Source organism: Musa acuminata, chromosome BXJ2-2, assembly GCF_036884655.1.
Source record: "Musa acuminata AAA Group cultivar baxijiao chromosome BXJ2-2, Cavendish_Baxijiao_AAA, whole genome shotgun sequence".
NCBI classification, from domain to species: domain Eukaryota; kingdom Viridiplantae; phylum Streptophyta; class Magnoliopsida; order Zingiberales; family Musaceae; genus Musa; species Musa acuminata.
Window position 1 is genome coordinate 18,000,282 of NC_088339.1, and position 16,050 is coordinate 18,016,331.

The 16,050-nt window shown below is 34.3% G+C and overlaps 1 protein-coding gene across 1 annotated transcript; it reads right to left on the bottom strand.

Annotated features, from left to right (window-relative positions):
- Nucleotides 1–961: 961 nt before the first annotated feature.
- LOC135605180 (adenylate isopentenyltransferase 5, chloroplastic-like) lies at nt 962–2,801 on the bottom strand. Its single transcript, XM_065094964.1, has one exon. It carries the CDS (start codon nt 2,262–2,264, stop codon nt 1,284–1,286), a length of 981 nt encoding a protein of 326 aa, XP_064951036.1. The 5' UTR covers nt 2,265–2,801; the 3' UTR covers nt 962–1,283.
- Between the last annotated feature and the right edge of the window lie 13,249 nt (nt 2,802–16,050).

The window sequence follows — 16,050 nt, forward strand, 5'->3', positions numbered from 1 at the left end:
GTTTAACATTTGAAAGCCTCCTTGATGTCCTATCAAAAAGTTTCCACTAAGGTCTCCGAGTCCATCAGAGACTTTTGATGAAGCTAATTCTTTGAAAAATCCTTTAACATGCATAGTAAAATCTAATAAAATTTTCAACATAGTATGAAAGCTGAGATTGATAAAAAAAAAAAAGAGAGAGTTGAATTTAGGTGAAAATGGTTTGACTCAGAAAATAAACCACAGAAAACAAAAAAAAATAGATTCACAGGGAGAGAATTTATTTCACCAAAACCTCTCTCTCTCTCTCTCTCTCTCTCTCTCTCTCTCTCTCTCTCTCTCTTTAATGCATATTTATTGTTTATGTTAAATATGTCATGTGAATCTAAAAAAGATCACGAGAATAAAAAGAGAAACATATCAATGGAAAGTTCTATCAATTAATTATCTTGCTTCGCATCAATAATAATTCATAATGATATGCTAGCCTACTGTAATTGACAGCATTTTCCTTTCCTTTTTTATGTGCATGATTACGTGATTTTCTCTCTCTATATATAAATATATATGTAATGCACCTTTAATATTTATCACTGTAAAGTCTCACTATTTAGCTAATTTATTAAAAGCAAATAAACATATACTTTATTAATGTTATCAAGTGAGGTGTCTTTTTTTCTTTTTGTAATATTTGGAGGATTAGATGAGAGAGAACGAAAATTCTTCCGATAGGAGTAATTCTATAGTAGGCTAAAAAGGATCATCGAAGTCCATAAATGATCGGCATTCTTCGTTCGTATTTCAAGGAATGCAAATTCTATGCAGGAAATCGTACATAGAAAAAATATATAAACAATCCTACAACATCGTCTAACCGATTTGGTCGAATCAATTATGTCCAAAATATGCTTATTTTATCTATACTTCATTCAGATAAATAGTTGAAATGATTCTAAGATGGATGAATGATAGACTCTTCGCATTCGCGTGCGTTGCACACATTGATTCCATAGGACTTTTATTGGATGTGAGATAAGACACATATCATAGTTTTATGAAGTTAGAATAAAGTGTGACGGAACCCACCACCTCCCCCTCATTTATCTCTCTCTCTCTCTCTCTCTCTCTCTCTCTCTCTCTCTCTCTCTCTCGACATATATCTATCTATTCTCCATTCTCTGATCTTACAAAACACGACGCAGGAGCGAGAAAGCAGTCACAGCTCCTCACGTCCCCACAAGCCGGAAATGGGTGTGGCATCTTATTATTGAGACATTTTTATTCTCGGCGGTGGGACCCAGCACTCAGACCGTGGCCCCCACAAGGGAGGAGGCGACCTTGACCACCATGTCCCTGCCCACTGCTCCATTCATCAAGGAAGCCCCCTTCTTGTTGTTGACCGCGGCGAACTGCTGCGCCTCGCGCGCCGCCGCCTTCGGTTCCGCTGCCGGCGCATGGTGCAAGAACTCTGCCACGATCTCCACGCTGGGGCCCGCCACCAGAGACGCCCACGCCTCGTCCACCTCCTTCCCGGCCCTCCGGAACACGTCGGTGGCGTCCACCCTGTGCACGTTCCACCCCGACAGCGTGCAGAGCCGGTGGATCTTCTGCAGCTGGCAGCAGGTCAGCTTGCACGTGTTGGCCTTGATCTCGTCGATCGCCGCCTCCAGCAGCCTCGCCTTGGTGGCCTCGTCGGCCTCCGCCGCCTCCGCGCGGAGGTAGCGGTCCATCTCCGGCACCCCGATCGCGCGGCGCACTCCCCGGGAGTAGTCTGCCACGTCCGGGTCGAACAGCCCCCGCACCTCCTCCACCAGTCCCCGCTCCACCATGCGGTCGACCCGCTCCGCCACGAACTTGTGCAGCACCGGCAGCTGCACGTCCACCCACAGGAAGCAGCACTCGTACCGCCGCCAGAACTCCCTACCCGCCCCCTCGACCAGCTCCTCGATGTACGAGTTCGACCCCCCCGCCACGATGGGGAGCCGCCCCCGCCGCGCGATCGACTCCACCTGCAGCGTCGCCGCCCGGCGGAAGTCCGACGCGCTGAAGTCCGCGTCAGGAGGCAACCCACCGAGCAGGTGGTGGGGCACCCCCATACGTTCCTCATCGGTGACTTTGTTGGTGACGACGTCAAGGCCATCGTACACCTGCATTTTGTCGGAGTTGACGATCTCGCCGCCGAAATGGATGGCCACGTCGACAGCGAGCCTGGACTTGCCGGTGCCCGTGGCGCCCATCACGAACACCACCTTGTCCTTCCCACCACGGCTCTTGAAGGATCCCATGACGAAATCAGCTGCACTCGTCGATCACCGCCTGTTACGGTCAACAACACAGACGACGACACGACCACTGCCACAGTCTCACGCGTACTACTTTCGGCGCACGAAGGATCAACAACTAAAGCAAAATGACGTCCCTTATCTGTACTCACAGGTGAAAGAGGAGAGTTAAACAAAGACAACGGTGTACATCATCGTCTTCCCACCGAGGCTTCGTGCGGGAAGGAGGATAGCAGAAGGAGGAGGCGAGAAGAGGAAGACCGGACTTGACTTGGGCACAGCGGGGAGACCGCAACCTTGTCCTTTATATAGCGCGGGAGGTTCCTGCTTTTGGCATCTCGGTTACATCAGTCGTAAAAGCCTGAGATATATTGCGGGAATCTAATACGTACAGACACTAAGCACAGAAGAAAGAAGAATAGTTGAAGATGATAGAGAATGTAGTAGATAAGATGAAAAGAGAAAGAAATCGACGGTCCACCGAGAAGTCAACAATCAACCTCGGTTTATTCACTTTATTTAGGGCTCACTGAGGAGTACTTGATGAATGTTGAACTAGTTTTGTTTTGTTCATTAGATGGGTGATTGCTTTTTGGGGAAAAAACGATTTGATACGGCGATAAGGTGTGCAGGAGTTGTTTTCAAGGAAAGCGGTGGGCGGTTTGACTTTAATTTGTGACCAGCCATTTTATTTGGCACCAGTCAAATAAAAAAATTTGATATGGTATCAGAGACAAGCGAGTTAAATAAATCATATAATATCAAATTATTTATCATCTTGAAGTATTTTAAAATTTTTTGAGTTACAGAATAAAAATAATTATTAGAATGGTAACCTTAGAGAGATAATTTCAATAACACTAAATAAGATTAATTAACTCTTATTAAAGAGTCTCTTGAAGCCTTCAAATTTTTATTGGTTAAAAAAAGCTTATATGATTCAGTTCTAATCCTACTACTAGGACTAGGATTATAATAACCTTCACCCAAATATGGACACCCAAAAAGAAAGGATAGCATTAACTCCTAATAGGAATACGAGACTTCCATATACTAGCCCTATAACAAATTGGAAAGGGATTAAAAATCTCCAATCCTACAGGTATTCAGACTCTCCGAGACTCAAAGATATTAAGACTCTTCAAGTTCTAAATTAATTGGGACTTTATCTCTTATAAAAAGAGAATAAGAGACTTATATAAAACATCCAAGTTATACCTCTCTTGAGAAGCTAGTCGATCGTAGGCTGAGAGGAGAGAAGAGAAAGAAAGAAAAATATTTGTATTTTTAGTTTACTGCCAACCTTAATAGCTTATAAAGATATATTTAGCAACAATAATAAGAAGAAATAGAACCAAAAGGCAACCAAGAAGTCTCACAGTGGACTTTAGTTTTTTAACTTGCACCAAGAACTAGAAGAAGAGTTCAAATTATGGTTTTGCCCTCTAGCCATAGCCCCTTCTTCCAGTAAGTTACAATAGCCAAAGCTCTATATCAAGCTTCACTCAACTATTGTGAGAAACCCCCAACACTTGTTGCAGCCTAAATCTTATGAAGAGATTCCAGTAATGAGAGAAAATGAGGAGACTATAACGGACAACGATATACAATTTACCAAGAATACCAAGTGTTATATAAAGATAACATATTCTTACGTATCTATAAGTCTTCTATCATACTTTTAATTCTATTACTTTAAGTTTTATAGTTATCACTTTAGCTTTACTAGTAATAAAGATTATTTTATTTTAGATTTATGCTTATTTCCCAGTGATAGTTCTCTCCCCTCCTAAAACTTTCATTCGAAATGCGGTATCGAGATGACATATCATCAAACCTAAACCCAATAGAAATCAATATTAAAACAACGATCTTGGGATAGTGACCATAAGACAATGATACAAAGACTCTAGAAAGAAGCAATATGAATCAGAGTTTAAGTCGCTCTTATATGGTAGAAGAACCATCAATGGGATGGTGGCTAATACCCTAATAGCCTTGGCTAACTTTATTATCAAGATGACAATATTAATCGAACAGATGAAGATCATAATGGACTAGATGCAAGCCCAAACCAATCATACAAGGATGACAAAGCAAAAGAAAGAGAGAGTCATCTATATTTGAGTGTGCTACTGTGAAGAAGACACTGCTGAACAAACATTGCAACAAGGACTTGAGCCTTTGCTCGCATCAACGTATCTTCCTACGATGGCTCAATTAATGCTGAGATATTGAACTCATAGATAGATTAACTCAACACTTATTTTGATCCATATGACTATAGTAGCAAGGATATGATAATGTTTGTGTGACTCAAGTTGGACTAAATAAGTGCTTGAACCAATAATTATGAAGATATATCATGGATATGATTCAAAATACACATATAAGAGTAGTTATATCTTAAGGAATAGACCAATTTATGCAAGAATATACTATTAAGTTTCAACGATAAGCTGTGGCACTCGGAATCTCACTCAATGATCATTTGATGATAAAATGTACTGTTGACCTCTAGGAACAAATTGATATAGAGATGAGCCTTTTCAAAGTACATGATATTTCGATTACTAGCAACATGATAATTTTGATCGAGAGAAAGAATCATGCATACATCGAGAATCTCATAGAGAAGGCCTGTTGGGAAATTCAATGGCGACATCACATACGTAGCGGAAGAACATAAAACAAAATCCCAAATTTACCAAAAGGTGTTCATCGTCATACATAGATTGGTGCACAAAATCTCACAAAACTAAAAATCACGTGTGAGATAGTTGTGTTATCTAGGAAGATCATATATCATTGAATTTCTGCAGATCTATGTGAGAGGATAAAGGAGGTCAAGTATCCTTCTTTTTAGCGGTGATCCACATGGCAGAGGTTACAAAAACACTCTTATAATCGATACTCAAATATCCACACCTACTATTTAAGGAAGATAAAAAGATTGCAGAATAGGATATGGTAACCAAGAAGTCTAGCTTATAACCCTTCAGTTCTCTCCTATTTATAGAGGCTCCCTATCAACTTAACTCTAATGGATCTTGTCTTATTGGATATTGGATCTTCATCCAAGTACCTAAGCCTCTTAGATTAGTGGATCTTTATCCAATAGTCTCACATTGGCTCTTATTGAATCTTATCCATATGATCCAATAATTCAGGGGCTTATTGGATATCTAATAAAATAAGGGCTCCGGTAGATATCTCACATCTGAACCTCTACTCATCGTAATACCTATCATATGTATGTGACTCTCTAGGCCCAATACTGAGTTGGCCGTGAGTCATATTTGTCAGAACTCCTTTTGGCTTAGTGAATTATTATCTTCATAATAATTCGCTTGACACATCGACTATGAACGTACTAGATCACTACGTCGCAGTCCCTAAACGATACAAGAAAATCCAATCATTTCGATTATCTATCCTCAGTTACCATGTACCTATAGTCCCTCATTTATCTAATATCGTGGAGATTGTATATTGGGTATGGTACTGTCAGGCCCATACAGTTTCTTCTTGAGTCTCGCTTTGATCGGAGTCTCTCGGAGAACTCTTTCTCTCTCAATCTGAATGACATTGGCTAAGGATTTGTCTAAGTAAGAATATATGAGATATTCCTCTTATGATACCAAGAGCAGATGATCCTCTATCAATACTCAATAGCTCTCGTAAGGTTAGCTGTCATCCCTGATGACCAATTGTGCTATATCTGAAACTTTCAAACCTATAAGTCTGGTATCAAAGAGTGGAGTACTCATATAGGGTATTCTTAGTATCTCAAATCTAAAGACCAAGTACACCACCAAGATAACGAAATCATTATCTGACAATGAGATATCATCGATCATTCAACATTCTGTAAGTGGATCAATCAGTGAACTCATTCTCTAATAAGCACCTATATTGTACCCATAGTGTCTCCATATGAGCAGCTATGAAACCAGCCACCTTCATCATATAGACGGGTATACAACATACTAATCTGTCTAGTTATCTCGATGTCCCTCTCGAGTAACTTATGACTAGGATTATTTAGAGTCTGTATTTAAAGGTGAGTTAATCTTATTATCGTATTCTCATCACGATCCGATTACCATTGCACAGATCCATGGACATCATAATATATTTATATAATAAGAAATATAAAGTGAGAAAATCTCATAATAATAATAAGAAAAAAGAGTGCATATTATGTCACACGTGTCATCACTCACGTAATTGGCTTGTAGGGCACATATGACTAGCAAAATCAAAAGGAGCCACTCGAAGGCCTAAGAGAATATCAAGGATGATAAAACTTTTTCTTCCTTAAAATAAAAATATTTATTCTATGATAATTATAAAATTATGTCTTACATAAGAGAAGTGTTGAAAGGTTAACCGAAACTCTTCCAAAGAAGTGGTTGAAGAATAATTAAAGTTGATAAGCCATAATCATGACCACAGGCGATGACACCATCAAACTTTCACTAGTTCCTTATAAGGATCTAAGTCTATTATTGATAGTTAGACTAATGGTTATAAACTTGAATCTGACTCTTGGTCCAAAGGTTTAAAAAGAGCTCTTCAACAAAAAGATCCAAGTAAAGCAAGAAGTTGTTGATACAATCTTCAATAACTGTGCCAAGAGAATATCTTGGTGAGCTTAGTCAAGAAACTCGGCTTAGAGATAATATCGCATCCAAGCTCGTATCCTCTTGGATGGCTTCATGATAATAAAAAAATAAAGATCGATTAATAATGTAAGATACACATCGCCATCACAAAGGAATTCATCGACAAGGTGTCATGTGAGGTGGTTCCACTTGATATATGTCGAGTCATCCTTGGGAGCCTAACTTTTATTGATACCAGTAGTATCAATTCTAGAATGATGGAAGAAAGTTCCTCGTCACTTAAGATCTAATTCGTTCGATGCTAAAGCTCTACATCAAGCTCCACGTAACTACTATGAGAAGGCCCCAATGCTTATACAGCTTATTATCCAAACCTCAGAAAGTAATTTATATTACTGAGATAGGAGAAGACCGAAACATGTAGTGATATATAATTTGTCGAGAGCATAATTTACTTATTATCAAAAGACAACAAGTCTTCTATTACATTTTCAATTTCTTTACTTTAAGTCTTATTGTTAGTACTTCAGTTTTACAAGTAATAAATATTTTTTTTTTATTTTGCACTTATTTCCTAGAGATAGATCTCTCCGTCGCTAAAGTTTTATCCAAAAGATAATATCAAGCTAATGAATCTTCAAACTCGAATCCCATAAGGCTCACATGAATGAAAGTTAATTCTAATAATTAGAGTTTGGTTCTTTTATATATATTATAACTCTATATCTTGATGGACGGAGAGAAAGGTATCAATAATATTTTGGATGCTAATATCATAACTCTAGATCTTGATGGAAAGAGAGAAAGATGTCTCTAATTTTTTAGAAAGGGTAAGATAAATGATATAAATTCTATGCAGTTTATGTAAAAAAAGTACACAAGGAGATTATATTTAAGTGATAATAATTCAATAATTTTATAATTGATGCCTTCATGCATAAATAAGAAATCCCGAATCACATTATTAGTTGAAATTTGGTTCTTCTCGAGTCTTGGTGGAGACGGAAAAAGATATAAAACTCTGTATATATCTCTAAATTTTTAGAAAAGATAAGATAAATAATATAAATTCTCGAGAGTTTAAGTTAAAAAGTGTACAAAGAGATTATGTTTAAGTAAAAATAACAATAATTTTATAATTAATGAGAAATGTTAAATCACATTAATTTTTACATCAATGATATATATATATATATATATATATATACTAATAATAATAATATTGAAGTTATTCGCTCTGTCCCTATACTACCTTAATATCGATTATTCTATATATGCTATAAGTCACGTTTGCTATTGCTTCCTGCTTCAACATGACAATAACCATAAGATCACCATCATACTCACTTGCTCTTTCACCATATACTCACTATGGTGGACAATATAGACAATGAGCGTAGAGAATGGAGACAATGCGATTAACACAAACAAAAAGAATGCCTTCACAACTATTATAAATGCTAAGGACAAAAACATTGGATAACTATTATATACTATTTATCTAATGATCCTCAACTAATCCAAATTTTTACATAAATATTCTTGCTCGGATATTAATATGAAAAAAGGTAATTTGAGGGATATCCAAATAAGCCACATGATAAGGTAGCTAATCTAGTTTTAAGTAAAAATACATAATTAATAGACCTATTTGCAACACAAAAATTGTTAGTCTCTTTAATAGTAGCCCACCATTCGTAATCTACAACAAGTAGATCACAAATGGGATTAACCAAACCACCATGAAGGAGAACACATATTGCAAATCAACAACATTTTATATCTTGTTTTGCAAAAGGGATCTACCACAAGTAGCAAATTGACAAAGCAAGCATATGCTATCATCCATACTCGTTTGAGGTAACTAAAAGGAAATGATTATGATGACTACGGAGCCACTTTAGAGGTGGGGAAATGATATATAGTAGCAAAAATAGCTAATGCTACGAGGGTAGTCAATGATAGAAGACATTAATGCTGTGTCCACATCAAAAGATATTAATTCTCTTTAAAGAAATATGTGTTTCGAGCATGCTCGTCCATCCATCAATCAATAGAAAGCTACAAGATAGTTTAAAATAGTATTTGTTTTTGGACACATCGATAGATCCAAAGAGACTTTTTAAGTTAGTACAGTTCTTGGTGCGAGATCTTTGATCATCAATTTCATGCCATCTTTTCTAAGTAGCAACCAACAATACCATCAACACCAGCAAGCTGAATTTTTTTTTTATAAGACAATATCTATAATTATTTTTTAAGCATTCAGATATCTTTTAATTACTTTTATAAGATCTTCTTAGGTTTCTCTATAATTTTTTTCTTGTACCACTAGCACTCATTAATTTTCCTATTCTAATCAAAACCAATTTATCAAACTCAACTCAATAAGAATGTTGTCTTAATTTATTGGGCTCAATGTATGATATAAGGCAATAAAGAAAATAATATTAGAAACAATAAGATAGTAGATGAAAGTGTAGGATTTTAGTCAGGTTATCATTTTTTTTCCAAAATAGTTAAGCTAATAGAAAACGGATCAACCTATGTTAAAACCGATCAGACGCATGATTAACACACTTGACACTTATAATCAAGTATAAAGACAATGATGCAATTCAAATATATATATATATATATATATATATATATATATATATATATATATATATTCTTGTGAAACTCATAATCTGCCCCGATATCATACGATAGATAAAATTGTGGTAGAATCATATCACTTATTTCAAAAATTTAAATTAATATGAAGGGAACAACTTATGATTAAACTCTAACGAGGTACAATAACGTCACGAGTTTTCTAAACTTATAATTTCCACATTTCTTCTTCTTGCATTTCTTCTTTCTTTGTCGGTTTTGGCACTTGGGAACTAAATGCTACTCCTTAGCGTCTCTTGTAGGTACCGTAGCGAGTGCTTGCTGTTTTCGTCACTGGTCATTTCAAAATGCATGTCGTTTTTTAAAGAAAAAAAAATAAAAGAAAATTTTATTACATTAATAGGTATTAAAGATATTTATAAATTCAGATATGAGACCTATAATTGTATAAGACAAATCGATGACAACTCAAACTTGAACATCCTCACAATGCTACTGCATACATAGGTAATGGTTGAGGGACTCAACAAGTAATTCTTCATGTAATTATTGGAAGCACTGCATTGCACGCCAAGTTAAACAATTCCATCAGCTTTTTTGGGACTGATGTGACACCTCTGCATGGGGATCAATCACACGAAAAATAAAGCCATTTTAGTGTGTGCATCAGTTCATGAATAGGGAAAGATGGTGCGGTCTTCCAACTGTTGACGATATGAGGATAGAAATGGTCTGTCTATTATGGAGAGTCGTCATGAGATGGTTAGACGACCGAGTACTGCTGCAGATGTACGTACCATCGCCTCATCGGCAATTAATCATGAGCAGTAGGTCAACAGCACCTGCATGATTCCATGTCCAATCATTCGAGTATCATATCGCAGCCCTCTATTATATTACTGCACTTATCCCTGTCCAACTCTCACTTTTTCTTTATGGGCCCATCCCAGAATAACATGCTAAGTCTCTCTCACTGTTCTATCTCAGAATAATGACATGCAAAGTCTCGGTCTCTCTCTATCGACTCGTATGAGAATAACATGGAAAGCCTCTTTCTCCTCCTCTTTCTCTATTAGCTGAAGCAGTGGATAAAAGTTTCACTTTGTATAAGAAAATATTAGTATTTGAGCTATCAAATTTTCTCTATTCTTATAAATAAGATTGCATATATTGATTCTTTTTAAATCTGTATTATTTATTTTTTCGTAAAAATATACATGATATCAACTAAATCTCGTCCATAATAATCTCGTGAGAATTCTTTCACATGTGTTTTTAGAACCCTAATAAGGGCATCGTTCATTTCAATTATCCCTCTCACTTTTTCTTTATGGGTCCATCCGAGAACAGCATGCAAAGTCTCCTGAAGTACATATATATATATATATATATATAATCTGGGCTGAAGTAGTTGTTAAAAGTTTCATTTTGTATAAGAAAATATTAGGATTTGAGCTACGAAAATCATCTTTATTCTTAGGAATAAGATTGTGTATATCGAATCCCGTTAAATCTATATTATTTACTTGTTGTAACAATGTATATAGTATCACCTAAATCTTGTCATTAGTATTCTCATGAGAATTCTTTCGCATAAGTCTTTTTAAAACCATAATAAGGGTATCCTTCACTTCAAAAGACTTAAGAAAACTAGGTTAGAAGAATCCAAATTGTGAGTCATACAAACAACCAAAAATTTGACATGAACAAAGTCATATGTATTTATTAAAATCTTATGCCTAGTCACTTTGACCTTTACTATTAGAAAATAAAAAAAATAAGCTCAACCGTGTGTCAAGTTGTAATTTATACATAAAGTGATAGTTTAGATTATATATATTAAAACAATTTCCACAACAAAAAAAGGATATCCAAGTTTTTTTTAATTGATCTCATGGATTTTCTAGAATAGCTGAGTTCTATAATGTAAAACACTACTGATCAAATTAAGAGTTATAAAATTGTTGCAAACCATATGCATATATATATATATATATATATATATATATATATATATATATATATATATATATATATATATATATATATATATATATATATATATATATATTGCTTCTCCCCATAGCATTAACCATATTAACAACCTAATATTTATCCTTCTTGCCTACCTCTTTCTTTATATCCTTCATTTTGAATTTTGTTCAGTTTTGTCTTTTGCTTCACTGACATTGATAGGAGCCTTGTATATTGGATTATCTACACAAGATTCAGTCTATTCATTGACTCTTCTCTTCCTAATTAAAAAAAGAAAAATTCTCGAATGTGCTCAAATGCTTGGCCCGCATAATTTCCTTTTGCGAATTGATGCAATCCTCTATGGCATATTTTTCGATAGACCTTAGAGATGATTCAAGCTCGTACATATGCTAAATCAAATCGTGATAACCGTGGTGTCAAATTGAACTGTTGTAGGTGACTTATAACACATGCAAAGAGTCAATTAGGTTAGATGGTTGATACTCTTCTCGGAGACCTCCTAAAGCACACTAGTAGTCGAAAACTACAATAGAATCATGGTCAGGCCTAAACTTGGCCTTCACAGAAAGTAGCCAATGATTCCATGGAGAAGAATTCTAGAATTCTCATTGTCTACAAAGTCTCTTTGTGTATGTTCAAAAGTATAGGATCAAGATATATATTCTTATCATAGATTGGTATGGTTTCACTTTGCATATGGCTTGGGTCAACGTTGTTTTCAGAATATTCTATTTGGATGAGGCAAGCTTTTGTATCAGATGCCTTTGCCTTTCATTGTTTGCTCGTTGCATTCAATCTAGTCAAACCTTTTTGACAAAGTCAATTGCATCTTGCAGCTGGTTTCGATTTATAAACGATTCCAAATTGATAGTCACATGAATTATTCCATCATAGACTGAGCTCATTGACCATTGAAATATTCCAAGCCGGTGCATATGTTCTTGGTTCGATTCCGATCAAAGGTAAAGTTCATAGTGTTCGGTCTCCATCGAAACATCCGTTTGATTAGCGTATTATCTTGCAATTAATAGATCTTAGTTTTGAGTCGAATGCTATACTTATGGAAGGAAATTATGAAAAAAAAATAAAATTTGGATTTTCTAGTATTTTTGTGTTCTTAAAGAGAAAAGCCAATTTAGAAAAGCTCATATAAGTAGATTTCTGCATTCCGGTGCATTGTTACGTGGCTAATATATCTTAATTTTGAGTTCATGTACGAGTATCTTGTATGTTGTTGAATGTAATACTTATTGAAGAAACTTAAAAATTTTTTTTAAGATTTTGAAATTTGGATTTTTCTAGTGTTCATACCGCCCCCACAAGAAATCAATTTCGGATTTTTCATATAGGTAATTTTTCCCCCTTAAATTATGAAGGTGCTACTTTTTGTGCAAATAGGATTACTTGTATTCGGGTAAGATAAGAATAATTTAATATCATTGATCAATTTTTGAATAAATCAAAAAGGATATAATTATCAAAATCAAATGGTCCAATCAAGTCTCAAGTCACTTGGCTGTTGATTGAATCGACGAGTCAATTGATCGAATAGTAAATCATATTTTATATTAAAAAATATATAATAATACACATAAACAAATTTTATTCTGTTTGATCTTCATGATTAAGATGATCGAAATGTCTTTAGAAAGCATTTCGTACCTTTCATGACAGTCAATCTTTTCGATCTACGTGATCGATTGATCGGTGTGATTTTTATAATTATAAAAAATAACTCCTCTAGGAATTGAATAGGAGATATCATAATAATAATAATAATAATAATAATAATATTATTATTATTATTATGCATGTGGCTCAAAGATATATTTTGTTCTCATCAGTGGAGAGCAAATGGTCCCAAGAAATGACGCCTACAATGATTGAGAATCATTGGCTGTCAGCTTCATATCATCTCCGACCATCGTATCATCACTATAATATATTATATATATATATATAATTAATAATTAATAATAATAATAAATTAAGATGTATAAAAAGATACTCGTTGAAAGAGGAGTCTCTCACCGTCCATGTAAGAGAATATGAAAGGAATTCAGAGCTTCGATTTAGGTTAACACCAAAGATATATATATATATATATATATATAATAGTAAAAAAATTAGTTTTTGAATGGACATAAACAATAAGCATCTTATATCAATTTTTAATATATTTTTTTATTTTATTAATATTTAATGTGTGCATATATATATATATATATATATATATATATTATTTTCAAGGTATTTCTGTCCCTCCAATAACATATAACGGAATGATATATGAGATATGGTGCTAGGATTAGTCAACATAATATATAATCGGAACGGAAGATGGATTATACTGCTAGAGAGCAATAAAAGAGTCCGAATGGAACAATTTCTTGTGTCGGATCATTCATTTACTTTTCCAATGCTGAAAAGAATGCAGAAATATTATAAAGAATGTATGAGGAAGATTGTTGTTATTATTATTATATATATAATCAACAAAAGAAGGATCATCTTCAAGTCAAAGCAAATAAGGGGGCCAGTTTGCTTGAGAAGGGCATGCTGCATCCGATCCAACGATATGCCCATATGGATCCATAGCTTCGCTGTATTGCCCACAAGCCTTTGGGCTGCACATATCTTCAACTCTTTTGTTTTGTTTTGCTTTGGTTTCAAGCAGTAGTAGTCTTCCTGATGTGGCATCAATGATTCCAGTGATCAGGTAAGCAAACCCATCAAACATACTCAATGGAAACGTACTATTATAATATTAGATTCTTGTTCAGAATAAATTGTCATTTTTCATTATTATTTTTTCCTTCTGTTTTAATTGAAAATAAATAAAATAAAATACAATACAAATAATAATAGTAACATCTTATCCAACATTATTTTGGAATTGACAACACCAAATTGATAAGGAAGTGCCCTAAATATGGTCAGCAATCCAAAACTGCATGACATGTTATTTCTTGTTCCGTTCTTCGAGAAAATGACCTAAATGGGTTTAGATTTAAGATAAGGAAAGAGGGGAGAGAGAGTCCTAAATAAGTATAGCGAAACAATCTATAAATTTTGGAAAGGCGGATTAGAGACGGCCACAACGACGGTGATCCACCCAAATCGCGTACACATAAAAACAACAATAAAGAGTTAAAAATAGATGAGAAGAGGAGGGAGGGGACAAAGATTTTATCGACTAAACTAGTTGATATTTTCAAAGATATACAATTGGATCTTTAGCCTTTGACCTGATCCATTGACTGACTACCCATAAATAATATCTTAATGGTCACTTGGTGATATAGGTCAAGAACCATTCGAGAAAACAAAAAATAAAATCTGAAGACAGCGAGCGATCTCTTTTTAAGTTTATCACAATGTCAATTTGAGGTTCTCGATTTGAGTGCAAGATGTAGAAGATCCATTATTTTTTAATAATACTTGTTTGTCATGGATATTAAAAAAATAACATGTAGAAGAAATAAGACTGATAAATCTGATGTTATTTGTCCAACATCGTCCTAACGAAACGGTACTATCAATTACGATAAACAAGATAAAGTTTGATTAAATTGGATCAGATTAGATTATCAAGAATTTATAGTCTTTGGTTACGATAAAAGGAAATCTGGTCTCAAATTTGATCATTAATACTTGGAAATTTTCTTATAAATAGTCCTTTGTTTTAAATTTATTTATTTTTAGTATAGCATATATAGATAATGTTTAGTTGAACAAACTTAATTGATATGATTTAAGTTGTGTTTTATAAATATTACATAGTCGTATTATAATTGTACATTAGCCCATATTGTAAATAAATATTGTAATTTGATTGTTTAATTATAAAAAAGCAGCTAAAATCTTTTTTCCATGAATAGCTTCAAAGCTTTCCCTAATAAAATTAAATTATAAAAAATGAGATTATTTTTCATAGTTATCAAACACAAATCAAATCAGTAAGATCATTAGCCGGTTAAATCCATTTAATGGATCAATTATTATATATTTAAAATATCAGTGTGAATTTTGTATCGTTCATATTACTTAAATTACCATATAAATATTTTTTGTTATTTATTTTAAAGGGTCTTCAAGTCAATTTTCATCGATCGTCTTCGTGTTGGATTCTGATAAGAAGATTAATACGTACAACCCCTTTTTTTATTGATATTTATAATCAATCTCATGTTAATAATTTTAAATATTAATAAGTTATCTTTTATAAATATATATATATATTCTCAATTTATAACTTAATTTTAATATTTTCTCACTCCTAACAGACCGCCTTACCTATATAAAAAAAGATAAAAAGTAAAATTAAAAAGATTATAAATAGTAAAATATTTTTTAAGAGGTTACAGATAGTAAGAGATTGTGAACAGTAAAAAAAGAACTCTAAATAGTAAACTTATTATGCTAATCTCCTTCGCTAAATTGAATAACTGCGCGGATCTGGATTTTCCAACAGATCCGAATCCGATTGGAATACGGTCCGGTGCCATTTCGTCTGTCCGCTTTGGCTTGCCATGCTTCCCTTCCAG